Below are 11,290 nucleotides of genomic sequence, written 5' to 3'. Positions count from 1 at the left end.
GTTATGATCTCAGGGTCCTGGGATCGAGTCCTGCATCGGGCTCTCTGCTCAGCAGGGAGCCTGCTTCCTCCTCTCTCTCTCTCTGCCTGCCTCTCTGCCTACTTGTGATCTCTGTCAAATAAATAAATAAAATCTTTAAAAAAAAAAGTATTAAAGACTAAAGACATAAGGAAATATGGCCTGAATAACAAGAACATCTCTATGACCTAACATATAATCAGTATTATAAAACCATTTCCTAAAACTCTGTTTTTCAAACAGAAGGTCTGAACAATTTTTTAATATAATGGAAAAAATGTCAAGGTTATGTCACAGAATAGATGTAAATACTGCTTTATCTGAAATTTCTATCTCAGTTTTCTGTGTATAAACACATATGCCTGTGCTAGGTTGAAACATAAAATGCATTTCTTACTCTTTTTGCATTATGGTCAAAAAAGTTTCAAAACTTTGTATTAGGAAAGTTTTCAAACATAGAGGATAGAATAATATTAAGTCCTCATATATCATTTAGCTTCAACAATTTCTGAATGTCATTTTTTTCCTAAATGTCATTTTTATTGAAATCCTTTACTGAAAGGAGGTGAAAACCATGAAGTAGTATTAATAGCAGAGGAAATACAAGGTTTCCTTAAAACGTGTATATTGCAATAAAAAATGAGGAAATAACATTTAGATGAAACTTCCTGTATTTTCCTCACAGGCTTTCCATTTATAAAGGACAAGTTTAATACTTATATTCCTTTAGTATTCAATATGATCTCACAAATGTCAAGGCGTAGACCTTGTTTGCTCTGAAATGTTCACAAATCAAAAAACTTTACATGTCAACTATTTTTATGAGTTAATCACTATAAATTACATACCAGGATTAAAAACCTAGTCTTGGGGTGCCTGGGTGGCTCAGTTGGTTAAAATCTGTGATTCTCTTTTTTTTTTTTTTTAAAGATTTTATTTATTTGACAGAGAGAGATCACAAGTAGGCAGAGAGGCAGGCAGAGAGAGAAAGGAGGAAGCAGGCTCCCTGCTGAGCAGAGAGCCCGACGTGGCACTCGATCCCAGGACCCTGAGATCATGACCTGAGCCGAAGGCAGCAGCTTAATTCACTGAGCTACCCAGGCGCCCAAATCTGTGACTCTTGATCTCAGTTCAGAATCCTGAATTCAAGACCCAGGTGGGCTCCACACTGAGTACAGAGCCTACTTTAAAAAACAAAGAGGGTATATCTGAGTGGCTCAGTCAGTTAAGCGACTGCCTTCGGCTCAGGTCATGATCCTAGGGTCCTGGGATCAAGTCCCACATTGGGCTCCCTGCTCCACTGGGAGTCTGCTTCTCTCTCTGCCCCTCCTCCTCCCACTGGCTCTCTCAATCTCAATCTCTCTCTCTCTCTCAAACAAGTAAATAAAATTTTAAAAAAAAAAATAGTCTTAAAAACTAGTCTTAAAACTAAGATCAAATTCTGGGGCACCTGGGTAGCTCAGTTGGTAAGCATCTGCCTTCGGCTCAGGTCATGACCCCAGGGTCCTGGGATTGAGCCCCACATCAGGCTTCCTGCTCAGTGGGAAGCCTGCTTCTCCCTCTCCTACTCGCCCTGCTTGTGTTCCCTTCTCTTGCAAGTCTGTCAAGTAAATAAATAAATCAATAGGGAAAAAAAAAAGAATAACTTCTCTAGTTTCATTTCATCATAAATCTAAAAAGTTCAAGAGAACTGATAATATTTAATAAATATTAGACTGATGGATATAAGCAAAATAGAACATTAATATTTGCAAAAATAATTTCAAGCCTAGGGAGCCTGGGTTGCTCAGTCAGTTAAGTGACTGATGAGTGATCTCGGCTCAGGTCTCAACCTCAGAATCATGAGTTCAAGCTCTGTCTTGGGTGCTGAGCCTCGATTAAAAAAACAAAGTAATAATAAATAATAATAATATCATCAAGTCCCTAAATTACTAAGCAATAAGTGAATTTTTCTAACCCCTAAAATATTGGAAAACATTTTAAAAATTAAGAAATACCAGAGCACCTGTGTGGCTTGTTGGTTGGGCCTCCAACTCTTCATTTCCACTGGGGTCATGGGTCTTGGAATCATGGGCCAAGACCCACCTCAGGCTCCACCCTCTGTGTACTTTCTAATTAAGCGGATAAAATCTTTTTAAAAATTTTTAAAAATTTTTAAAAATTACTTAAAAAATATTTTTATTTATTTATTTGAGAGAGTGTGAGTGGGGAGATGGGTAGAGGGAGAGAATCTTCCAGCAGACCCCTGCTGAGCAGCGTCTGGTTCACACCTCCAGGCCTCCAGCGTTTGATCACACCCATGAGATCACGACCTGAGCTGGAACCAAGAATCCAATGCTTATTCCTAAAAAATATCTACTTGAAAGCACACCAAAAGATCAGTCCACTGTTTATTTCTGTGCACTAACTCATCTCACCGTACCACTACTAATACTAATTAAAGAGAGAAATGGGTTTTGTAAATCAGACATATCACAGCTGATTTTTATATTCTGTTTATTTGCTAAACCAGTTTTTGTTTATTTTTTAAAAGGTTTTTATTTACTTATTTGAGATAAAGAGTGCCTGAGCATGCAGGAAAGAGGGGCAGAAGGAGAGAAGCAGACTCCCTGCTGAGCTCTGAGCCTGATCCCAGAAGGGAGATCACTAACTGAACCTACCAGGCGCCCAGCTAAACCAGTTTTTTTTTTTTTTTTTAATTACATGCAACAGCAAATCCTATTAACTTCATAATGCTATTTTATTTTGTTGTTGTTCTAAGTAGCCTCACAAGGAGCCTAATAACAGGGCTTGAACTCAGGACCCCAGATCCAGACCTGAGCTCTGGACACTTAACTAAACCACCAAGGCGCTCCTCAGAGTACTATTTTTTTTTTTTCTAAAGATTTTATTTATTTGACAGACAGAGATCACAAGAAGGCAGAGAGGCAGGCAGAGATAGAGGAGGAAGCAGGCTCCCTGCGGAGCAGAGAGGCCGACGTGGGGCTCCATCCCAGGAGTCTGGGATCATGACCTGAGCCGAAGGCAGAGGCTTTAACCCACTGAGCCTCCCAGGCGCCCCCTCAGAGTGCTATTTTTAAACATTTTTCTGGGACACCTGGGTGGCTCTGTTAGTTAAACATCTGCCTTTGGCTCAGGTCATGATTGTAGGGTCCTGGAATTGAGTCCCACGTCGGGCTCCCTGCTCAGTCGAGTCTGCTTCTCCCACCCCCCTGCTTGTGTGCTCACATGCACACTCTCTCTCACTCTCTCTCAAATTGAAAACAAAACAAAACAAAACAAAAATAACATTTTTCCTATCCTAATCTAACACCTTAAGGAACTTGAAGAGTTTCTCAATGTCATTTTTTTAAACTTTCTATTATGGCAATTTTAAAACATACAGTAAATTCCCACTTAGCTAACATCAGCATCAACAATTTTTTAAAAGATTTTATGTATTTATTAGAGAGAGGGCGAGCATGTAGGCGCACGAGCAGGGTAGGAAGAGGGGCAGAGGGAAAACTCCCTGCTGGGGAGGGGAGTTGGGTTCTGCTCAATCCAGGACCCTGAGACCATTACAGGAGCTATTATATGATTGTCATATAATGTACATGAGCCAAAGGCAGACGCTTAACCAGTGAACCACCCAAGCAGCCCCAACAATTTTTTTTTAAGTTTGTTTGTTTATTTCAGTAATCTCTACACCCAAGGTAAGGCTCGAACTCACAGCCTCAAGATCAAGAGTCACATGCTCTTCAAGGGAGCCAGCCAGATGCACTTAGCTTCAACAACTTTTGAATATCATTTTTTTCCTGTCATTTTTAATTTAACAACTTTTTAAAAACAATACTGAAAAATATTTATATTTAAGTACAACTCACAAATTGCCCATTAACGTGTTCTGGCCAATGATTAATTACCTTCATGGAAAAATGTTTTTAGAAATATTTTTTCATATGATACAATAGTGAAAAGTTATTACTCAATATTAATTTCAAAGCTCATTTAATCCTTTTTTCTAATTAAAATAAACAGCAAAGCTGATATAAATTTACCACAGAGGGTATGTCTCAGTCGGTTAAGGGGCTGCGTTCCACTCAGGTCATGATCTCGGATCCTGGGATCGAGCCCCGCATCACACAGGTGGCTCCACAGGAAATCTGCTTCTCCCTCCCTCTGTCTCTCTTTGCCCCTCCCCATCATTGGTTTTCTCTCTCCCAAAAAATTAAAAAAAAATTTTTTTTTTAATTTTTACCACAGAATTTAGAAATATAAAAATTATTTTAAGACACTGAAAATTTTAAAAAATCAAAAACTATCACCTGGTTCTGTAACATAAAACATATTCAAACTTTACATTTTGTAGGAAAACGGAGACTTCAAAATTACTTCTCCTGTGTACCAGAGATTTTCTGGCTTTCGAAGACATGTAGTTCCTTTACACAAAGGATAACTGTCCCAATTATTAGATTTCAGGTAGTAATTTAAAGGAAGAAAGTTCAGAGACCATACTACTTAAATCTTATAGGCCCAATTGTTCCTCTCTTCTAAAGTCTACTGAATTCAGGCAAGCAAGTGAGAGCTCTTTATTATAATTATATAAACATTACCAGAAATGCTAAAATATATGCAGATCCATACTATATTTGAGTTAAAATTATGGCTGTTAAAATGCTTACTCTTGCTTGTGACTCTCTTAAAGCTTCCATGAACAAACTTACTCCTCTTAAATTCCAGTGTTACTTGAACCTCATATGGCATGCCTGGGCAAATTTGATGACTTGGATTTTGTTTTAGAAGCCAGGCTTACTGCCAAGTCTGCTGTGTCTACTCCCCTGACCCACCAGGACAGCTTTAGACGACACCTCTCGTATTTATGTTACTGCTGTGAGCAGTCAAACTGCAGCTTACTATCAAATGAGGCTCAACCTACTCGGGTTTCCTAACTCTTACGAGTAATGCAACTGACTTCACCTTCTTATGGCTTCCTCAACCCCACCTCTTATTTAAAATAAAACATCACCATACTGAATCACGAACTACTCAATACTAATAAGGAAAGTAAAGGACGCATTAAGTTCACAATCAGTAACACAACTGCGTATCTTCTCTTAGTAGGCTTCCATTTTATGTACCAGTACTTCATTACATTCTGCAAAGAAAAACAAATTTCACATTTTCCTACCAAAAATGTCTTTATGATCACACTTTACTGAAAGAAATAAATAAAGAGCAAAACTCAAAAGCAGAGCTTGGGATATGCCCTCATTAAAAATACATACGATTATTGGCAAAGTTTACTGGCTGTCACAGGGAAAGGCAAGTCATACGATAAACTGATCCTACAATTTACCTTAAATTAACACCTTAAATGCCCTTAAACGCCGAAGATACAGGTCTTACAAGACCCACAATTGCTTGGCCATGTACATAACACCCAAGTTTTAATTTTTATAACATGTAATATAAATACTACAGTATTACTTCTACTAAATTTAAAAAATATGCCAAAATGTCCCTTTTGTATTGGCAAACAGGAAAACCTAAGAAAGTGCAGGTATAGCAATGCTCTTACATATGATAGATCCATCACAAAATTCTGTTAATATACCCAGGAGCACCTACCCCTATCAGGAAGTGTCAAAGAGACAGAATATTAAATTATTCTTCCAAGTGAAATAACTGAAATGTTTGTCAGTGACTCGATCACCAAATACATCCAAATACATATTCTCACTGCATTCAAGTCTAAAAAAGTTGACCTATGGTATGAAAGTAAGGCTCAGCAGTAATCCTCTCCTCATATACACTACCTAATGCACTATACAAACACACCATTAAATTTCTACAGGAAACCATAGAAGCAACTTCCCTTTTTTCATACTGATTTAAATATCCAATTATACTTAGTATGGTTAGCAAATCAACCAACTTCACACCATACTGAGTAACAGTTTAATTCCAGAAAGTAGAAAAACATAAAAGCAAGTGACCTTCAGTACTTTTATTTAGAAAAATATGAGAAAGGAGGTTAACACTGAAAAGAACAGAAGATAAAATAAAAATGTCTAAGACAAGTATTCCAATTTCTCTAAGCAAGGTTTAATTAACTGGATCTCCTCCCTGTCCCTACTCACTTTCAGTGTCTAAGTTTAGCACAGGGAAAAGGGTCTAGGAAAAAAGAGGAAATAAAAAATAACCTATCAGTGTGTGTGTGCGTGCACACGCGTGTGTGTTAAGAAATGTTAACTATCAGCACTTAATGAGCACTACTGGACCAAAAACTGTGCTAAGAGTTTAAATATATTATCTCACTTAACATCAGATAAAACAAAAACTTTAAGTAAAAATTATCAATAAAAACTGTAAAGTGAGAAAATTATCTTAAATTATAAAAAACACATGAATCAAATTTTCAAGCACTAAACAAAGAACACTACAAATTAAAGACTTTAACAATCATCTAGGAAAAGTTCCTCAGATTTACATAGGAAAAGTTGTGTATTAAAGTGATATCCAACAAAATTACACATATCTTATCCTAAAGCAAATTTCTCAAAAAAATGCATATTGTATCTAAGATATTTCTCCCCTCTTAAAAAGCATCAATAGAAAAGATACTATGCAGTTAGTATATGGCACACACTCCTCCCGGTGACTCTCACTGAGGACTAGAAAGTCAATATTTAAGAACAGACCAACCCTGAGAGTCAAACTTTGAATTTGAAAAGATTATTATAACATCAAACTAAATTAGAGATACACAATCAGTACCTTCAAATATAGCACCAGAAGCTGCCCTTTATAATGGCAAATAATGTTAGTGAAATGCATTAAACACTAACCAATTTAAAATTTTCTATTTACTATTGAAGTTTATCTTCATCTTGAAGCAAGGTATTAAGTAAAAGAAAATTTAAATAGAATAGTTTGATTCATTATTAACTGAAAAAAAATCAAAACTAGCACTGTCCTCATAGCTAAGGACTCCAGGGACTTAAATTTCCTTTAATGGAAAAATCTCAAAACACCTCACTAAGCAATAATCTTAAAAACTCAGTCATGGAGGGCGCCTGGGTGGCTGGGTGGGTTAAAGCTTCTGCCTTCGGCTCAGGCTGTGGTCTCGGGGTCCTGGGATCGAGCCCCGCATCGGGCTCTCTGCTAGGTGGGGAGCCTGCTTCCTCCGATCTCTCTGCCTGCCTCTCTGATTACTTGTGATCTCAACTCAGTCATAGGGTCATCTGGGTGGCTCAGTCATTAAGCATCTGCTTTGGGGCGCCTGGGTGGCTCAGAGGGTTAAGCCTCTGCCTTCGGCTCAGGTCATGATCTCAGGATCCTGGGATTGAGTCCCGCATCGGGCTCTCTGCTCGGCGGGGAGCCTGCTTCCTCCTCTCTCTCTCTCTGCCTGCCTCTCTACCTGCTTGTGATCTCTGTCTGTCAAATAAATAAATAAAATCTTTAAAAAAATAAAAAATAAAAAATAAATTAAAAAAAATAAAAAAAAATTAAGCATCTGCCTTTGGCTCAGGTCATGATCCCAGGATCCTGGGATAGAGCCAGGTTGACAAGTACCTTGCTCAGCAGGAAACCTGCTTCTCCCTCTCCCACTTTTATGTTCCCTCTCTAGCTATCTCTCGGGCAAATAAATAAATAAAATTAAAAAAAAAAAACCTGTCATAAATGTATCCAACATTATCAAGTATCAAAACATCTAATTTGTACTTTAACAAGCTTGCTCTTAGAACATTCTCTAAATTCAACTCCTCTACTTATCCTCAGTTCCTATCCATTATCCCTTCCTCCAAATATTTTTCAAAAATCTTCCGTATGGAAATTTACACGTAATACAAACCAAACCCTCAAAGAGATGGAAAACCTTCAGTCCCAAATTACCAAGATCTGCTGTCTGATGGGACTGGCCACTAAAAGCCAAAGAACTGAAAAAAGTCTCAGCAACTTCCTCTACCACAAAAAAAGTTAGCACTGACTGAAAACTTAAGCAGTATTTATTCATTAATTCAACACATACTGGGTGCCCACTTATGTTAAAGGCACTATGCTAGGCACCAATCATACAACTATGAACATGATACAGACACTATCCCCGCCTTCATGAAACCTTCGATGCAGTAAGGAAGTGAATCCATAAACATGTAAACACACTGATATAACCCCATACCGACCTTAATTTTGCCAAACTATTTTATTATATTTTATTTATTTGAGAGAGAGAATGAGAGAGAGAGAGCATGAGAAGAGGGAGGGTCAGAGGGAGAAGCAGACTCCCTGCCAAGCAGGTAGCCTGATGTGGGACTTGATCCCAGGACTCCAGGATCATGACCTGAGCTGAAGGCAGTCACTTAACCAACTGAGCCACCCAGGTGCCCTCTGCCAAGCAATTTTATTCTCATGTCTCATTTTACTGCATTTTACCATCCTAAGAGCATGTCAGTTAATCTACTTGTTCCCTCAAACTACACACACACAGCAGCACCTAGGTGGCTCAGTTGGTTAAGTGACAGCCTTCGGTTCAGGTCATGATCTCTGTATCCTGGGATCGAACCCCCTATCTGGCTCCCAGGGAGCCTGCTTCTCCTCTCCCTCACCCTCTCACACTGCTTTGGCATTCTCTGTCAAGTAAATAAATAAAATCTTCAAACTACACACTCATCATTATGCTTACTAAAATGAAAACTAATTTTGTGAACAAGTAATTTTGAACATATAACACATCCTTCTCAGGAGAATTTTTAAATTAGCTGCTACGTATTCACAGCAGCACTATTCACAATAACCAAAGGTCCAAATGTCCATCAATGGAGGAATGGATAAGCTGGGGTATGTATACAATAGAATATTATTCAGCCATAAAAACGAATGAAGTAATGATATATTCTACAACATGGATGAACCATGAACTACTATGCTAAGTGAAAGAAGTCAAACACTTTTGTATGACTCCATTTACATGAAATACCCAGAATTGGTAAATCCACATAAACAAATCCCAGATTAGGGACTGGGAGGCCAGAGAGTGGGAGGGAACAAGGGAGAATGAGGAACAACTACTTAAAATAGGTTTGGGGTTTCCTTCTGCAGTGTTGAAAATGTTTTGGAACTAGATAGAAGAGGTTGCACAACACTGTCAATGCACTAAATACCACTGAATTGCTCACTTTAAAATGAGTATGTCATATGTATTTCACCTTAACTGGGGGGGAGGCTTTAAAAAAATAGCTACCACGATATTTTAAAGTGAATTTTTTATCAAATAAAACTGCTCAAGTTTAAGTTTGGGAATTTCAGGTATAGGTCAAGTTTCAAACCCTAACTCCTCCTAGATCCATTTTAATACCAAAATGGTTTTGGGGGTTTTATGGCAAAAATCATTTCTTAAAAAGCTGTTTTCATAGCTCTTAAATGTTATCCAATATTTTGGATGTACATACAATTCCTACTTACATGAGGAAACTTCTTTATTGATCATGAATTTGGTATATAACATACCCTAATCAAGTCTGTGCTCAATAAAAGTCTGTAGAAATCATTAACTGTTTATCTTCTTTATAATAAAAATACTCATTAAAATGGTTTTTTACCTTATTAAATCCCAATAATCTAAACACAAAATTCAGTGCTACTCTCTCCACAAATTCCCCTTTTTCCATTGCTACCTATGTGGTAACACATACCACCACTCAGTCTGCACAGGGGCATAATTATTTGGGTTATATGTCCCCCCCACCCATTTCTCAAGCTCCTTGAGGGGCCTCAGACCTCTTTTGTGTCCAACACAACACTACAAAGTACCTAACAGTATCTTCAAGGTAACAGGTGCTCAGTCAGTGGAACTGAAATAAACTCAGGCAACAAATAACTACTGTAATTTACTATGTTGAAAAAGACAATGTATAGGGTCGCCTGGGTGGCTCAGTGGGTTAAAGCCTCTGCCTTCCGCTCGGGTCATGATGCGGGGGTCCTGGGATCAAGCCCCACATTGGGCTCTCTGCTCTGTGGGGGGCCTGCTTCCTCCTCTCTCTCTCTCTCTCTCTGCCTGCCTCTCTGCCTACTTGTGATCTCTGTCTCAAATAAATAAATAAAATCTTTAAAAAAAAAAAAAAAGACAATGTATAAAGACTAAAAGGGCTGATAAGACAAATACTGTCCAAAAAATCCTTAGGCTTTCACATTCAGATATGTATTTCAATGCAATGCTACAGAAAAGTCTGTGGAACATCAATATCATCATGAAGTAATTCAACTAATACCCAGAAAGGATAAATAGAGATCAGTCTTATCCATCTCTCTTTTGAAGTTCGCCTGCATATGCAATAGGGAAACTGAACTTAATGAACCACAGTATTCCAAACCAGGTCACTTGAGAGCTCTAAGTCCCCAGCCATCCTGTTTCTATTTCCTGATTGGTCTGACCTCCAAGCATTATGGTGCCCAACCTTCCCAATTCACCATCTCTAAAACATCTTCTGAGGTGAGGTTTTGACTGAAACAAAAATTGACTTCCAGAACTTTCTAGAATTATGAAGGCACCCCACTCTTTTTTAAAAATATTCCGAAACATTTTGCTCAAGAAAAGAAATCCAGTTTTCAGAAAAGTCCCGTTATAATTACTCTTCAAATTAAATGTGGGCCATAAACTTGCACAAGTGTTATTAACGCGATGGCATTACTCTCCCAAAGAAGTAGATTTAAACAGACATGTGCACGAATTTTTGAGAACTCCTACACCTCAAGAATGTGCTCCTTTCTAACAACAACAAATGTTTAAAACCTGGGATAGATGAAAAGCCAAGCGCGCTTACACTTCACGGGGACAGCTTTTTCTCTGCACCACGCTGGCAAAAGAGCGACAACCAGACGCCACTTGGGCAACGGCCCGGACCCTCGGCCTCCAAACCGCAGGCGTCCACTGGCCACAGGCGTCCCGGAGTCGAGTTCCCCCCTAGTTCGCCTCCAGCCAAGCCCGCGGCCACTTCCACGTCGCTGCGACCCACATGCCTCTTCAGCAACTTAAATCCGCTCTTCACTCACCGCACGCACAAACACACAAACATACACACACGGCGTTACTAACCCCAGGACAACCAAGGTACAGGGAAGGGACGAGCTCGTGCGAACCAAGAGAGGAAGGGACGCTCGCTCTCCAGTCCCGCCCGGCACGGCACCCACCTGCAGGCCGCGAGCCCGAGGGCGGCGGCGCCGGCGCCCCGTCCTCGCCAAAGACGAGTTTGAAGTCGAGCTCGTCGTGGGCGCCACAGTTTGCAGTAGTCAT

At 39.1% G+C, this 11,290-nt stretch overlaps 1 protein-coding gene across 2 annotated transcripts in view; it reads right to left on the bottom strand.

Moving 5' to 3' along the window:
* The window catches only part of NFATC3 (nuclear factor of activated T cells 3), a 131,552-nt gene extending 120,262 nt beyond the window's left edge, over window positions 1-11,290 (bottom strand). For both annotated transcript variants that reach the window (XM_059382018.1, XM_059382019.1), the window contains exon 1: window positions 11,188-11,290. In XM_059382018.1, the coding sequence (XP_059238001.1) occupies window positions 11,188-11,290 (103 nt within the window). The remainder of the gene's footprint in view (window positions 1-11,187) is intronic.

This window comes from Mustela nigripes, chromosome 17 (genome assembly GCF_022355385.1).
Source record: "Mustela nigripes isolate SB6536 chromosome 17, MUSNIG.SB6536, whole genome shotgun sequence".
Classification (NCBI taxonomy): Eukaryota; Metazoa; Chordata; class Mammalia; order Carnivora; family Mustelidae; genus Mustela; species Mustela nigripes.
The sequence above is the reverse complement of the archived record's forward strand: the minus strand, read 5'-3'. Positions and strand labels throughout refer to the sequence as shown.